The sequence below is a fragment of the Pelophylax lessonae genome, assembly GCF_965119305.1.
Source record: "Pelophylax lessonae genome assembly, chromosome: 9".
NCBI lineage: Eukaryota > Metazoa > Chordata > Amphibia > Anura > Ranidae > Pelophylax > Pelophylax lessonae.
In genome coordinates, this window is record NC_138776.1 from 10,416,379 (window position 1) to 10,433,780 (window position 17,402).

Consider the following 17,402-nt stretch of genomic DNA (forward strand, 5'->3'; position numbering starts at 1 on the left):
TGCATTATCCTGTCAGTCACCTTATCTGGTGTTTTTTTTGCCTCTGTCCGTCTGTTCCTTGCACAGGTTGTCTCTGATTTTCATTTGAATGAGGACATTGTGTTGCCTTCCCTGTGTCTCAGGCCAAAACATCCGAAGGAAATTGCTTTGCATACCTTGGATTTGGTCTGGGCAATTAGGGTGTACCTGGCAGCTACAGAGACTTTTAGGAAGTCAGACTTACTATTTGTGCCCATGAATGTGCCTCGGAAAGGGTTGTCCGCTTCCTCTGCGACAATTTCTAGATGGATCAGACAGACGGTGGTTCAAGTCTATTCCATCAAGGGTCAGGTTCCACCTTTCCTTGTCCAGGGGCAATCTACTCGGGCACTCAGTGCCTCCTGGGCCTTCTGTCATCAGGCGTCAGTGACGCAGGTTTGCAAGGCGGCCACCTGGTCGTCGGTGCACACTTTCACAAAGTTCTATAAAGTGGATGTGTTGGCATCTGCGGATGCTTCTTATGACCACAAGGCTTTTGCAGGCTGCTGTTTAGAGGACCAGTTCCTATTTGAGGGTGTATTGCTTTTTTCAGGTGCGCTCCAGTTGTTTTGGTTGCTCCTGTTTTCCATGGTTGGCTATAGTTAGCCTTGGGAGTTTATTTTCCGCTGTTCCCACCCCTCATGTTTAACCACTTGCCGACCAGTCACATTGACTGTACTGCGGCAAAGTGGCTCATTATCGTCTGGTGACGTAGACCTACGTCACCAGACATTCCCCTCTCTCGACGGCGCGTGCGCACCGCCGGCGGCTCGCTCCCACTGTATTTAGTTACAGCGGGAGTCGGGCCAGGGGAGGAGAGGCGTTGATCACCGCAGCTCTTCCCCGATAGTCGGGGATCGAGTGTGGAAATCCGCCCGCTTGTGCAAACAAAGCGGGCGGATCTCCTAAGTGACAGGCAGGGTCAGATTGCAGGGTTCAGCAATCTGCGATCTGTCCCTGTGTCACTCAGTCACCTCCCCCCCACACGTCAGTAAGCACCAGGCATACATTAACCCCTCCCTCTCCAATAAAAATTAACCCCTTCCCTGCCAGTGTCATTATTACAGTAACAGTGCATATGTATAGCACTGATTACTGTAGTAATGTCACTGGTACCCCCAAAAGTGTCAAAAATGTCAGTCAAGGGTCCGATCTGTCCGCCGCAATTTTGCAGTCCCGCAAAAAAAATTCGCAGATCGCCGCCATTACTCGTAAAAAAAAAAACACCAAAAATGACAGAAATCTTTCCTGTAGTTTGTAAACGCAATATCTTTTGCGCAAACCAATCAAAATACGCTTATTGCGATTTTTTTACCAAAAATATGTAGCAGAAAACAAATTGGCCAAAAATTTAAAAAAATTTAGATTTTTACATTTTTTGGGGGGGAATTTCATATAAAAAAAATGTGAAAAATATTGTTATTTTTTCAAAATTGTCGCTCTTTTTTTGTTTATAGCGCAAAAAGTAAAAATCGCACAGGTGATCAAATACCGCCAAAAGAAAGCTCTGTTTGTGGGGGGAAAAAAGAACATCAATTTAATTTGGGTACAGCATCGCACGACTGCGCAATTGTCCGTTAAAATAATGCAGTGCCGAATCGCAAAATATGGCCTGGTCAGGAATGGGGTAAAACCTTCCGGTCATAAAGCGGTTAAAAATACACTCATTGAGAATTTTTTTGTCAAAGACATGTAGCTAAATACATTTTGGCCTAAATATATGACAAAAATTGAATATATTGAATATTTTTTAACTGTCAAAGTAGAAAAATATTATTTTTTCAAATTTTTCGCATATTCTTATTAATATTGCAAAAAAAAAGCGCAGAGATGATCAAATACCACCAAAGGAAAGCTCTGTTTGTGGGGAAAAAAGGACGTAAATTTCGTTTGGGTACAGCGTTGCATGACTGCGCAATTGTCAGTTAAAGTCGCACAGTGCCAAATCGCAAAAAGTGGCCTGGACGTAAGACAGCAAAATCCTCCGATGGTAAAGTGGTTAACTTTGCTTTGGGACGTCCCAATGGTTAGGAAGATCAGGAGCTGTGTCTGTCAATGAACAAAAGAGAAAATGGGATTTTTGACTTACCGTAAAATGCATTTCTCTGATGTTCATTGACAGACACAGCACCCACCCCTCTGTGGAGTTGTAATTCTTCTGACACGACTTGTAACAAAACCGAGTACCTATAGCAGAGAGTGAGTATACCCCCTGGGACTGCCCATAGGCGTAGTCAGACTTTTTTTCTGCCTAGTGTCCTACCCCTGAGGGGGCAGTATAACCCAATGGTTAAGAAGATCAGGTGCTGTGTCCGCCAATGAACATCAGAGAAATGGATTTTACGGTAAGTCAAATTCCCAATTTTCCTCAGTATTCTACAAACAATACCCCATAATGACAACGTGAAAGAAGTTTGTTTGAAATATTTGCAAATTTATTATAAATATAAAACGAAAAAAATCCCATGTACAGCCTTTGCCATGACACTTAAAATCAAGCTCAGGTGCATCCTGTTTCCACTGAGATGTTTTTGCAACTTGATTGGAGTCCACCTGTGGTAAATTCAGGTGATTGGACGTTATTTAGAAAGGCACACACCTGTCTATATAAGATCCCACAGTTAACAGTGCATGTCAGAGCACAAACCAAGCCATGAAGTCCAAGGAATTATCTGTAGACCTCCGAGACAGGATTGTATGGAGGCACAGATTGGGGGAAGGGTACAGAAACATTTCTGCAGCATTGAAGGCCCCAATGAGCACAGTGGCCTCCATCATCTGTAAATAGAAGTAGTTTGTAACCACCAAGACTTCCTAGAGGGGTCCGCCCTCTAAGTAATTTTTTTTTTTCATGTTGAAAAGAAATGAGCTCCTTAACCACTTGCCGACTGCCGCACGACTATATACTGCGGCAGTCAGCCCCCTACAGGCAAAGTGATAAACCGGTACGTCACTCGCCCACGAGCCTGTAGGGGGCGAGCGTGCGCAGCCGGTGGCGCGCTTCTGCCCCTTCTCGTTCACTGCCTTTCCCGCGCGTGCGACCGGCGGCTCCGATGTCCTCCGGCCACTCGCGATCTCCCTCAGGAGAGGGAGAAAGACAGATGGCTGATGTAAACACAACTGTCTGTCATTCTCCCTTAGATCATCACAGAGGCTATGCGATCCTGCTTGGTAGGATCGTATGTCTCTGTGATGATCTAACAACCCACGCCCCCTGACAGTTAGAATCACGCCCCTAGGGACACACTTAACCCCTTGATCACCAATAAAGTTAACCCCTTCCCTGTCAGTGTAATTTTGACAGTAACAGTGCATATTTATAGCACTGATTACTGTAGTAATGTCACTGGTACTCCCAAAAGTGTCAAAGATGTCAGTTAGGGGTCCGATCTGTCTGCCGCAATGTCACAGTCCCGCAAAAAAAAATCGAAGATCGCCGCTGTTACTAGTTAAAAAAAAATAAATAAAAATTACATAAATCTTTCCTGTAGTTAGTAAACGCAATAACTTTTGCGCAAACCAATCAAAATACACTTATTGCAATTTTTTTTTTTTTTTACCAAAAATATGTAGCAGAAAACAAATTGGCCTAAAATGTTAAAAAAAATTTGATTTTTACTTTTTTATTTTTTTTGAGAATTTCATATAAAAAAATTTGAAAAATATTGTTATTTTTTCAAAATTGTTGCGTTTTTTTGTTTATAGCGCAAAAAATAAAAATTGCACAGATGATAAAATACCACCAAAAGAAAGCTCTGTTTGTGGGAAAAAAAGGACGTCAATTTCATTTTGGTACAGCGTCGCACGACCGCGCAATTGTCCGTTAAAGTCACGCAGTGCCGAATCGCAAAATAGGGCCTGGTCTTTGAGCAGCCAAATCCTCCGGGGCTTAAGTGGTTAAGGCCTTTGGGAGGAAGTGACGTATGACGTCGCTCTGGTCCTCCAAGGCCATAGAGTGGAGTGGGAGCCAGCTTGCCCTCACTCGACTTCCTGCCTAGGAGGGGAAAGGACCGGGTCGTATTCTCCGCTACCGACGGCTCCGGTAAGCAGCGAAAATGATCGGGAAGTGGCGGGAGGGGCACCTCTCCTGACGCCCATAAAGATGATGTCGTGGCGAATCCGCCTCTGGGACCACCTTTTTTTTTAAGTGGACTGCCCGTCGTTTTAAAAAAATACCGGGGTTATGGCAGCTATCTGGTGCCATAACTCCAGTATTCAAAGTACCGAAGTAAATATACGGTGGGCGGTCTGTAAGTGGTTAAAGAATGGTAAACCGGACAAACGGAGAGGGCGAATCTCCCTAACGGGGGCACAGGCAGCAAAAAATAAATAGAATAATAGGTGTTCTAATCCACCTCCAAAATTAAAAAAAAAAGTTTTGCTTATGCTATAACTGTAGAGATTGCGTAAAAGGGGGAGGTCCCTGGTGGGGCTTTGTGTTTGCCTGTCTGGGACAATAAAGTTACACTTGTATTGGATTTTACCGGCATGCCAGCTTTCTTTGACTTGGATTTACTTCCCATATGCTTGGTGTTTCCCTGATCATCATTTCTCGTTCTTCCTCCTCCCATACACACATGAGTCTCCCCCGATTTGCTATTGTAGTCATGTCCCGTAATGAATCGCATCTCTGTGCACTTATTTATTGCTTTATTTAGTTGATTAATTGACTGCGCTGGAGAATTGCGTTGTGTATAGGCAGAGCCCCCGTCTTCATTCCACGCGGTTTCACGCACCGCGGCACGCGTAATTGCTTTCGCTGGTTATGGAGATATTAGTTGTGTCATTGTCAGTTCTGTGAATTGATTTCATTGTCGGCAGGAAAACAATGTTATGACTTATTCATTTCGGGTTTTGTTGTGTGTTTGTGAGATCAATGAAGTGATCTGTCACTCTTCTCTGGCTCCTTTTTAGAAAAAAAAAACACGGGAACTCTGGATCTCCTGTGACACCGGTGTAGGCTAACAAATATAGGGACACCGCTTGAAGGTGGTGCAGGTGGTCAGGAGGCAGAGTCACTACCAGGGCCGGGACCAGGAGGGGTGGCTGCCCTGGGCACTGTGACATCATAGTTAAATAGTTACATAGTCAGGTTGAAAAAAAATACACAAGTCCATTGTAACGGAACCAACGACCCACACTGTACTTGTGGTCTTCTGTCAGTATACGGCTTCCTCGCAGTCATGAACATATATACCAGATTTTCCCAGCCGCCCCCCTACCAAAGCTAGCCAACAACTTCGCTCGTACAAGTTTTGGAACCTTCTCTTTATTGAACAGTTTCACACTCAATTTATACACACATGAGCACATCCTCCTCCTGATCAAATTACTACACACAGGTCAGGGGTTGCCTGATTACACTTTACCTATAAACATTAGTATCCAGTTATATTATGTACATCTAGGAAAGAATCCAGGACTTTTTTTAAAGCAATCTACTGAGCTGGCCAGAACCACCTCTGGAGGGAGTCTATTCCACATTTTCACAGCTCTTACTGTGAAGAAACCTTTCCGTATTTGGAGACAAAATCTCTTTTCCTTTACATCAGGGGTGTCAAACTCAATTTCACAAGACCGCGCAATTGTTAAAATAACTCAGTGAAGTATCGCAAAAAATAACCTGGTCATTAAGGGGGGGGGGGGTAATTTTTTTTTATTGGATGTTTTATAGCAGAAAGTAAAAAAATAATTAATTTTTTTTCCAAAATTGTCTTTTTTTTTTTTTTGTTTGTTTGTTTAATGCGCAAAAAAAAAAAAATACTAAAAAGCAGAAGTGATCAAATGCCACCAAAAGAAAGCTCTAATTGTGGGGGAAAAAAAGGACATCAGTTTTATTTGGGAACAGCGTCGCAAGACCGCGCAATTGTTAAAATAACTCAATGCTGTATTGCAAAAAATAGCCTGGTCATTAAGGGGGGGGGGGGGGTTATTTTCCAGAGCTGGTTAAAGCTGGTTGCTTTAGGCTGCATTCACGTCAGCGTATTGATCGCGGGCAGAATCGCTGAGATTCCGCCCGCGATCCGGAAATCATTGCAAATCGCGGGACCCCTGTGCGTTGCCCGTGATTTGCAATAGCACCCCAAACGCTGTGCGATGTTGCCGCAATTTCCGCCTGCCGAATCGCGGTAACATCGCGCAAAAAAATTGCGGGACGCATTACGCTCCAAAGAAGCTCTTGTACTCTTTTGGGCGTAATGCGTCCCGCGATTTCTTTTTTGCGCGATGTTACCGCGATTCTGTAGGCGGAAATTGCGGCAACATCGCACAGCGTTTGGGATGCTATTGCAAATCACGGGCAACGCACAGGCGTCCCGCGATTTGCAATGATTTCCGGATCGCGGGCGGAATCGCGGCGATTCTGCTCACGATTAATACGCTGACATGTGAATGCAGCCTTAGTAAAATGTGATTTATTATTATAATTTTTTATTTAAATCACCAAAATCCTTATCCAGGCCACTCAGGTCTCCCAGAGATCAGCGCTGCCCTTTTTTGCAGCTCTAGACGCGGCGTGCTGCGAGATTACACATTTAATTTTTTCTGGGTTGCTCCCGCGCCGGCACCCCTCGCCGCTCTCTCTCTGGATACAGCCAATTATTTTTTTGAACTGGGAATGGGGGCATTCAGCCGTATACTTAGCGCCGACTCTCCCGCAAGTATCAGACGCGGTGCGGGAAAGCAGTAACCCTCTGACCTCACGCTGAGAAGATTGACACGCGTATTCATACAAATCGCTGTTTCTTTCTCTTTCAGGGCCATTATAAACCACTTTAATCCTAAGATCGAATCCTACGCCGCCGTGAATCACATCTCGCAATTATCCGAGGATCAGGTAAGCCAAAAAAAATATATAAAATTATAATAAAAAAAAATTATATGTACATTTTTATTTATTTATTTTTTTGCTTTCCATTCTTTTTGTGTGCTGAATTTCAGGCATATATTTTCATATGATTTCTAGTAATGCTTTTAGTGGAAGTGCTGTGGTTGGCTGCGATCCCTGTGGTTACTGAGAAAGATCAAAGCGCGTTGAGGCAGCGGGAGCGTATTTATAAAGATTTTGCCTTTGTTGGCTACGGCGATCACAGAACTCGGTGTGCGTTTCTGTGTCAGCATTAAAGCTGCTTATATTCTCCCCCCCCCCCCCCCCCCGGTTCCTTCTTCTTTCCCTCCTAATCAACATGCTAATAACATTTTTAGAGAAGACGTTTCTGCTTTATTACACACCTTATTTCAGAGCACATGGCATCATCACTGAGACTCTCTATACAATGCAAGCGGATGATGGCTGGTGGGAGGGGCTGACAGGGGGCAGTACAGAGATGACATCACAGCACCCTCCCTCAATACTCATCCCGAGAGCTCTAAGTCCTGATGCAAGCAGTGACCTGACCTCCTAGGAGGAGTTATGGAAATATTAACATGCCTTGGTGGTAGGTGAGTACCAGTGAAGACATCACCGGATGTAAAATAGGGTATGTGATGCAGATGGAAAAGTGTTTTTTTTTTTATTAGCATTTTAATTGGGGGGGTTGGACCAGGGAAAGGAAATTATAAGCAGCCTTTTTCTCTGTCGCTCATTGACAGACGCAGGACTCATATCTAGATATCCGTAGAGTATTGCTGCCCCCTACAGGAGTAGGACACTAGGCAGAAAAAAAGTTCTGGCTACACCTATGGGCAGTCCCAGGGGGGTATACCCTCTGTCTTCCTGCTATAGGATGCCAGTTTTTTCTGCCTAGTCAGGAGTAAGGACCTAAGTTCCTTGCTGGGATCTCTGGTCCTGGCAAGCTTTTTAGATAATGCTTTTTTTTGGCTAGCTTTTTTCTCCGGTTTGTTCCTGTAAGATTTACAAGCAATTATGCCGGATCTGGGCAACGGGCTGGATGTTGAGATCCAGTGGTCACCCCAGCCGGCCTACGAGCATGTGCAGGCCCTAGCTCCGCGCTGGGTTGGCCGCGACATAGTCCCGCTGGACGGGGACTGGCCTGTGGGTTAAACGTCTCGCCTGGTCGCATACGACCGGTCTGCGACGGAGTCGCAGCATTCCTATTGGCTGACATCCCCTCCCCACTACGGCGGCGAGGGGTTCTGTCAGGAGTTTGGCGCCCGCCTGTTCCGGTATGGTGAGTAACCGTTCCCCCTTTTCTTCATGTCGGGTTCTGGGGTGGACGCAGGCCCCTCCCTGGCACGTTCGGACTCCGGTTTCTCTGGTTTACCCTCTGCTCCACTGTGCACCCCCCACCTATGGTGCCCCCCTCCCTCCCCCTCCCTTTTACCCCTCCCTTTTTCCCCGTCTGGATCTGCGTGCAGGCCGCTAAGGGGGCAGGGGGTGGGGGGTCCCGCCGGTGCGGACGGCTGTGGTGGGGGGTTCCTACCTGGCTCCCCAGGGCCCACCTGCCGGTCGATCGTCTGTCAGTAAGGAGGGGGGCCCCCGGAGGCCTCCTTTACCGCCTCAGCGGGCCGCCAGTTTCATGAAGCCTCCATGTGCTTTACATGGCGGTGGCCGTCTTGGTACACCCAGCTCGGTTTTTTCCTCAGAGCTGGGCTACTGTGGGAGTTCCGAGTTCCTGGAGGCGTGGAGGGGGGTAGAGCCCCTCCCTAGACCCGGGCATATCGTTCTGCAGGCCATCCCTTTGAGAGGACGCACGCTGTAGAGCATACATCTTAGGACTTCTAGTGCATCTCCCTGTGGGTGGTGAGCCTTGGGGGGTCTCTGTCTCTCTGCGGGGGGTTCTAGGCACGCTGCCTGGCCACTGGGAGGCGCTGTAGCGCTGGAGACATTTTTTAAAAAAAATATATATATTTTTTGTCAGTTTTGCCAAATTTTGCTAGCGGGTTCCTCTGGTGTACCATGGACCCCTCTGAACATGTGTCCCCACCTGATCCCCTCAAGGTGGCCACAGGGCCCTCTGGTTCCCAGCTCGCTATTGATGCACTTTTGGCGGTCCTGGAGTCATTTGTGTCCCGGGTGGAGGTGGCCTTTCAGGGCCGAGGTGCTAAAAAACGATCTCCGCCTACCTCTGCCTCATCTGATGCCTCAGATTCGGAATCTGACCCAGTCGCTGCTGACACAGGTCTCCCCTCTGGGGCTGCTGTTTCGCGCCCCGTCTCCTCTAATAGTGAGGATCACCTTTCTGCCTCCGCTGTCTTGCAAGACAAGGCGCTGGTGGACGCACTGATTGTGTCTGTCCGGGATACCCTAAAGCTGGAGGACGCAGCTGCGACGGATACGCAGGTTGCCTTTGGCACTCGTAAGCCCTCCAGGGTGACAAAGGTTTTTCCTTTTCCTGCATGCTTTGACGATATCATTAAGAAAGAGTGGGTCCGTCCGAAACGTCTACCTGGGATGCCTAAGCGGATTGCTAGGCGCTACCCGTTTGAGGAGTCCCTCATTAAAAAGTGGACGGTGCAGCCTACGGTTGATCCACTGGTCTCCAGGCTGAATAAAGCTACTGTGATCCCGGTGAAGGATTCCCCGTCCTTTAGGGTTTCGGTTGATCGTAGGGCAGAGTCTGTGTCCCGCACTATGTTCTCCCTGGCGGGGTCTGCCTTCAGGCCGGTGTTTACCATTGCCCTGTTTTCGCAAACTTTGACGGAATGGACCAAGTTACTACGCCGTGACCTGGAGGGGAGAAACCTCCCCCCTGCTGTGTTGGAGTTGCTGGACCAGATGGTACAGGGGCTGCAATTTGTTTGCAACGCCGCACTGGATACTGCTCCAATGCTGGGGCGTTTGTCATTTTCGGGGGTGGTCCTCCGGCGCATGCTCTGGCTAAAGTGCTGGTCGGCGGATCAGGCTTCTAAAAAAGCCTTGACTGATCTCAGGGGATCGCCTGTTTGGTGCTACCTTGGATGATATTATCAAAGGTCTCACTGGGGGCAAGAGCACCTTTCTCCCACAGGCTGCCAAGGGTAAGGACCCTCGTCGCAGACAGTGACCCTCCTTTCCAGCCCACAAGAAGTTTTTTCGTTCCTCTGGAGTGGTCAACAAGGCCCCCTCGGGGGGTTCCAAGTGACCCTGGTCTGGTAAGCCGAAATTGGGTTCCTCCAGACCTGAGGACAAGTCTGCCTCGGCCTGAAGGTGCGCCCCCACCCATGTCAGGGGTGGGGGGACGTCTTTGCCGGTTCCTGGATCCGTGGCTCTCCAGAATTCAAGACAAATGGGTTCACAAGGTCATACGGTCGGGGTACAAGATCGAGTTTCGATCAGTTCCACTGATAAGGTTCTTCCCTTCCAATGTGAGACTGTACCCGGATCGCCTAAGGGCTGTGTTGGGGGCAGTACAGGACTTGGTACAACAGAGTGTAATAGTTCCGGTTCTGTGTGGGGAACGTTTTCGGGGCTTTTACTCAAATCTGTTCACAGTGCCCAGAAAGGAGGGCAAGGTGCGTCCGTTCCTGGACTTAAAGGCGCTAAATTTTTTTGTCCGGGTGCAAAAGTTCAAGATGGAGTCCATTCGCACGGTGGTGGCCTCCCTGCATCAGGGGGACTTTTTGGCCTCCATAGACATCAAAGATGCCTACCTTCACATTCCCATTTACGCGGGACACCAGCGTTTTCTGCGATTTGCAGTGGGAGAGGACCATTATCAGTTTTTGGCGTTACCCTTTGGTCTCGCCTCTGCTCCCTGGGTCTTCACAAAGGCTTTGGCTCCAGTTCTGACGCCGTTGCGGCAACGGGGGATATCGGTCCTTGGCTACCTGGATGACCTCCTCCTCCGTACGGAGTCTCCGCAGGCTCTGATGTCAAATTTGAAGATCACCATGACCTCTCTGGCACAGTTTGGGTGGCTTGTGAACCTGCAGAAGTCGTCCTTGGTCCCCTCCAGGAGACTGAACTATCTGGGCCTGACTTTGGATGCATCCTTGGCCAAGGTGTTTCTTCCTGTGGAAAAACTCCAGAAAATCCGAACAGCTACTCAGCTAGCTGTTGCTGTCTGCCAAATGGTCGTCCCTTCGGACCTGCATGAGGGTTCTGGGACTGATGGCGTCTTTCGAGGCAGTGCTTTTTGCTCAGTTTCATACGAGGACCCTCCAAAAGGAATCCCGATTCCCTGGACAATCAGATCCAGCTGAGCGAGCGGACCAGGGAGTCCCTGATATGGTGGCTTTGGTCTCCGATGCTCATTCAAGGGAAATCTTTTCTTCCGATCTATTGGGCGATTGTCACCACGGATACCAGTCTATCTGGGTGGGGAAGGGCTCTCAGCAGGTTTTCTGCTCTGGGAATCTGGTCCCTGGAAGAATCCAGGTTGCCGATAAATGTATTGGAACTGAGAGCGATCAGGCTTTGCCTGGTTCACTGGACCGAGCGTCTTCGGGGCTGTCCAGTGCGGATTCAGTCGGACAATGCCACGGCAGTGGCTTATGTCAATCACCAAGGAGGCACCAAGAGTGTCCTTGCGGCCTTGGAAGTGGGCGGCATCCTCCATTGGGCGGAACTCTTTGTTCCAGCTCTCTCCGCGGTTCACATTCCAGGCGTGGAAAATTGGCAGGTGGATTTTCTCAGCCGACAGACCTTGGATCAAGGGGAATGGTCTCTTCATCCGGAGGTGTTTCGCCAGTTGTGCCTTCGTTGGGGCACCCTGGATGTTGATCTGTTGGCGTCCCGGCTCAACAGGAAATTGCAGAGGTTTGTGGCCCGATCCCGAGATCCTCTGGCAGACGCCACAGACACGCTGGTTGCCCCGTGGGGGCAGTATCAGCTGCTGTATGCCTTTCCTCCTCTCAAGTTGCTGCCGAGACTTCTTCGCAGGATAGAGGCGGAAGGGAATTCCGGTCATTCTTGTGGCTCCGGACTGGCCTCGTCGCGCCTGGTATGCCGACTTGGTCAGGCTGGTCGCAGAAGCTCCATGGAGGCTTCCTCTCAGGGAGGATCTGCTGTCTCAGGGGCCGATCTTCCATCCTGCTTTACGGTCCCTGGCTTTGACAGCTTGGCTGTTGAGAGCCAGGTGCTGAAGGACAGGGGATTGTCTGCTTCAGTTATTCCTACTCTGGTTAAAGCGAGGAAAGCGACTTCTAGAAAGATCTATCATCGTACGTGGAAGTCTTATATTGCGTGGAGTCCCTCGGGGTTCCTCAACGTTCTTACTCGGTGGCTCGGGTCTTGGCCTTCCTTCAACGGGGGGTTGAGCAGAAGCTGGCTTTGAGTACTATCAAGGGTCAGGTCTCGGCCTTGGCGATTTTCTTCCAGAGGCCACTGGCCACTCATTCCCTGGTGCGAAATTTCATCCAGGGGGTGCGGCACCTGGGTCCTCCTGTGCGCTCTCCCTTACCGCCCTGGGATGACCTTAATTTGGTGCTGTCGGTTCTCCAGAAACCTCCCTTTGAAAAAATTAGGGAGATTCCCCTGCTTACCTTGTCCCAGAAGGTGGCCTTTTTGGTGGCTATTACTTCTGCGCGCAGGGTGTCGGAACTGGCTGCGTTGTCCTGTCGTTCCCCCCTCTCTGGTGGTTCATAGGGATAAAGTGGTTCTTCGTCCAGATCCGTCCTTCCTTCCTAAGGTGGTCTCTGGTTTTCACTTAAATGAGGATATCGTGTTGCCTTCCCTGTGTCCTAAGCCAAGCCATCCGAAGGAATTTGCACTGCACACCTTGATTCACATCATATTCGCTCTTTGTGATCAGGGATGGCCCTAGAAAAGGGTTGCCTGCGTCTGCTGCGACTATTTCCAGATGGATTAGGCAGACGGTGGTGCAGGCTTTTTTGAATAAGGGTCAGGTTCCTCCTTTCCCTGTTAAGGCGCACTCTACTCGGGCACTTAGTGCTTCCTGGCTTTCCGTCATCAAGCATATGTACTTCAGGTTTGCAAGGCGGCTACCTGGTCGTCTGTTCATACCTTTACAAAGTTTTATAAGGTTTATGTGCTGGCATCTGCGGATGCCTCTTTTGAGCGCAAGGTTTTTCAGGCTGCTGTTTGAGGGGATCCTTGGTCTACCTCAGTGGTTCTGTTTTGGTTTTCAGGTGGGTCTCATCTTCTTGTTGCGATGAGTCCTATGCTTCCTGGTTGGCTGTTTTTGGCCTTATGGAATGTTTTCTTCCGCTATCCCACCCCTCAATTCTGGCACTGCTTTGGGATGTCCCTACGGATATCAAGATATGAGTCCTGCGTCGGTCAATGAACGACAGAGAAAAGTGGATTTTTGACTTACCGTAAAATCCTTTTCTCTTAAGCTCATTGACAGACGCAGCACCCGCCCCTCTTTATTGGAGTTGGGTTGGTGTGGTTTCTCTGACTCTGCTTTGTTACATAACTGACATCCTATAGCAGGAAGAGAGAGGGTATACCCGCTGGGGACTGCCCATAGGTGTAGCCAGAACTCTTTTTCTGCCTGGTGTCCTACTCCTGTAGGGGGCAGCAATACCCTACGGATATCAAGATATGAGTCCTGCGTCTGGCAATGAGCTTAAGAGAAAAGGATTTTACGGTAAGTCAAAAATCCAGTTTTTTTTTATTACTATTTACACATTATATTAATACAATCACAAATACAAATAGTATTATTATTTGTAATTGGTATTATTAATAATATAAACATAGAATATTATAATAATATAATAATAATTACAAATAATAATCATTACAAACAGTGTTAGTTATTACATCAAATTTCAATTCAGTTTTACTCCTAGTCTTTCGACTAAAATGCCATTTTTAGTTTTAGGCCCCTTTCACACTTGTGCGACTTGTCCTGTGATTTGGGACTGCAAAGTTGTACGTATAAAAGCCACTTGCGCACTTACAAAACTCTCCTCTTGCATGTGAGAATGTAATGACGCCGTTCTGGAATTCAAAAGTCACGGTTTGCCTTCCAAAGAGCGGATGTGACGTAACCGGAAGCATCCACCTGCTTTGCATTTCGCTCCACCCAAGAAGCGTCCTCAGAAGCTCAATATTTTATCATTTATTATTATTGTTAATATCTTGATTGTTTACAAATCATAATAATACTAATAATAATAACAATTACAAATCATAATACTAATAATAATAATTGCAAATCATAGTATTAATAATAATTACAAATCATAATAAGTATGTATTGTTAATTTATATTTTTTTATTATAATTAATCTTATTGATGATTTTTTTGTTGTTATTATTTGTAATTGTTACAATTCATTGGCCTAATTTCTTATGTGTTGATGTAACCTTTTGGTTTGTGAATTTTTTTTTTTTTTTTTTTTTGCTCTCTCTAAATTTACGAGGGGACTAAAGAGATGTCCACCCACATCCTCGCTTGGTAATTTGTGAAAACTAATTTTTCTGGCGACTGAAGGCGGCCCCGAACAGCTTTTTTTTCCAGATGTCTGATTAATAGGTTATTCTTTTGAAGCAGCGGGATTTTCCCCCACTTAACCTGCAGCGCTGTGTTTTATTTCTTGCCATGAATAGCGGGAACGCTCTTCCAGGCTCCGTGCTTTTCCCCTTTGATGTTGTTATGTTTCGGTGATGTGCTGTAATGTTCCGGAGCTCCGCCTATAAGGACAATGGCTCTGACTGTCTCTCTGTGTAGTCATAATGGCGCTATAAAATTATTACATTTGTCATTCTTGGAAAAAAGCTAATTCTGAATCTACATTTTGTGTTGTTTGTGCCATATGGACACAGTGAGCTTTGAAGTAGAACTCCAACCTTCATTTCAGTCTTGCACAGGTGTACCGACTCCTCTCCTGGACTGAAATGACTTACTCTGATTTTACCGCACACTGTGAGCTTCTCACCATGTGCATTAGAAGCTGCAGCAAGTCAGATAGAGCTTGCCTCAGTTTCTGGTTCTGCATCATGTAGCCTGGCCCCTTTCCATCATGAAGGTTCAGCATCATATAGCCCTTTCATGCTCGACCCTATGGTTCCCCTCCCCCTTTTTTTTCAGTTTTAGAGGCATTCATTCAGCAGACTCTGGATCACTTCCCCACCCCCCACCTGCTCTTTGGGTTACTAACATCACTAACCTAAGCTCTTTTCCTTCTGTTAAGTGATACTAAACACACATTTACTTTCTCCCTTCTATTTCATTATGTGGATGATGGTCCTTATTATTACGGGAGTCCTTTGAGATTTTCTTCTGCTGGCTATCGTTTGGGCCTTTTAAGAGCGTTGGCGCAGATACTAAACACACACTATATAATTTACATTCTCCCTTCTATTTCTGTATCTGGATGGTGGCGCTATATTATTATGGGAGGGGCAGTCCTTTGAGATTTTCTTCTGCTGGCTATCGTTGGGGACTTTTAAGAGCATTGGTGCAGATACTAAACACACACTGTATAATTTAGATTGTACCTTCTATTTCTGTATGTGGATAATGGTGCTGTATTATAACAGGAGGGGCAGTCCTTTGAGATTTTGTTCTGCTGGTTATCGTTGGGGCCTTTTAGGAGTGTTGGCGCAGATACTAAACACACACTGTATAATTTAGATTGTACCTTCTATTTCTGTATGTGGATGATGGTCCTTATTATTACAGGAGGGGAAGTCCTTTGAGATTTTCTTCTGCTGGCTATCGTTGGGGCCTTTTAGGAGCGTTGACACAGATGCTAAACACACACTGTATAATTTACATTCTCCCTTCTATTTCTGTATCTGGATGGTGGCGCTATATTATTATGGGAGGGCCAGTCCTTTGAGATTTTCTTCTGCTGGCTATCGTTGAGGACTTTTAAGAGCGTTGGCGCAGATACTAAACACAGACTGTATACATTCCATTGTCCTTTCTATTTCTTTATGTGGATGATGGTGCTGTATTATTACAGGAGGGGCAGTTCTTTAAGATTTTATTCTGCTGGCTAACGTTGAGGCTGTTGAACAGCATTGGCGCAGATACTAAACACACACTGTATAATTTACATTCTCCCCTCTATTTCTGTATGTGGATGATGGCACTGTATTATTACGGGAGGGGCAGTCCTTTGAGATTTTCTTCTGCTGACTATTGTTGGGGCCTTTTAGGAGCGTTGGTGCAGATACTAAACACACACTGTATAGTTTAGATTGTACCTTCTATTTCTGTATGTGGATAATGGTGCTGTATTATAACAGGAGGGGCAGTCCTTTGAGATTTTGTTCTGCTGGTTATCGTTGGGGCCTTTTAGGAGTGTTGGCGCAGATACTAAACACACACTGTATAATTTAGATTGTACCTTCTATTTCTGTATGTGGATAATGGCGCTGTATCATAACAGGAGGGGCAGTCCTTTGAGATTTTATTCTGCTGGTTATCGGGGCCTTTTAGGAGCGTTGGCGCAGAAACTAAACACATACTGTATTATTTACATTCACCCTTCTATTTCTGTATGTGGATGATGGCTCTGTATTATAACGGGAGGGGCAGTCCTTTGAGATTTTCTTCTGCTGGCTATCATTGGGGACATTTTAGAGCATTGGCACAGACACTAAACACACACTGTATAAATTTTAATAGTGAGGGTGCGCTAAAACAATAAGTGAATCCAACCTATACAACTCAAAGGTTACAATAAAACATATGTGAATCAAAAACATAAATGTTGGATGAAGAATAATGTGAATAAATATATTATAGATCCAAAAATATATTTCGAGAGTCCATAAATAAATAATCATAAGTGTCCATATGTGGTAATTTCAAACTGATGATTCAACGGAACACAGTGCTTCTCAACTTCAGTGTGAAAAACCCACCACCAGGTGAAATTCCTCCTTACCAGATGGAAAATAAGGTGCAAGCAAGTACAAATAAACTGATAAAACACAGCAATCCCAGGTGCTTCCAATCTCCAAGTGAAAATCACCCAAATTAGTCCCTTACCGAACTGCAGATAATAAGCGCTTGTAGTTCCAGCAACATACACTATCTCCTCCTCTGCATCCAACCTTTAGCAGGGTATCTCTAAGACCACAAGAACCGATGATCCCCCAAGCATATGGTGTAAAAGATAAAGCAGCTGATAGTGTGATACCTTCCAAACAGTTTATTAAGACAGACAGTATTGCACTTACATGGGATGAGATGTAAACCAGCATTTAGATGTAATTCATGCGGGGAATTTCTAAGTAGACTCGCGTCCGGCTGCAGCATGGACCGCGAGTGACGTTCGTGACGGTTACGCCTCCTTTCTGACGCGTTTCTTCCTATTGGACATCGGCTGAGATAGACACTGTATAAATTCCATTGTCCTTTCTATTTCGGTATGTGGATGGTGACACTGTATTATTACGAGAGGGGCAGTCCTTTCTAAATTTTCTTCTGCTGGCTATCATTGGGGCCATTTTAGAGCATTGGCACATACACTAAACACACACTGTATAAATTCATTGTCCTTTCTATTTTGGTATGTGGATGGTGACGCTGTATTATTACGAAATGGGCAGTCCTTTCTAAATTTTCTTCTGCTGG

General features: G+C 46.3%; 1 protein-coding gene across 1 annotated transcript in view; it reads left to right on the forward strand.

Moving 5' to 3' along the window:
* The window catches only part of ARMH3 (armadillo like helical domain containing 3), a 318,191-nt gene that overhangs the window by 242,055 nt on the left and 58,734 nt on the right, over positions 1–17,402 (forward strand). The window contains exon 24 of the mRNA XM_082267886.1: positions 6,775–6,853. Coding sequence (XP_082124012.1) covers positions 6,775–6,853 — 79 coding nt within the window. The remainder of the gene's footprint in view (positions 1–6,774; positions 6,854–17,402) is intronic.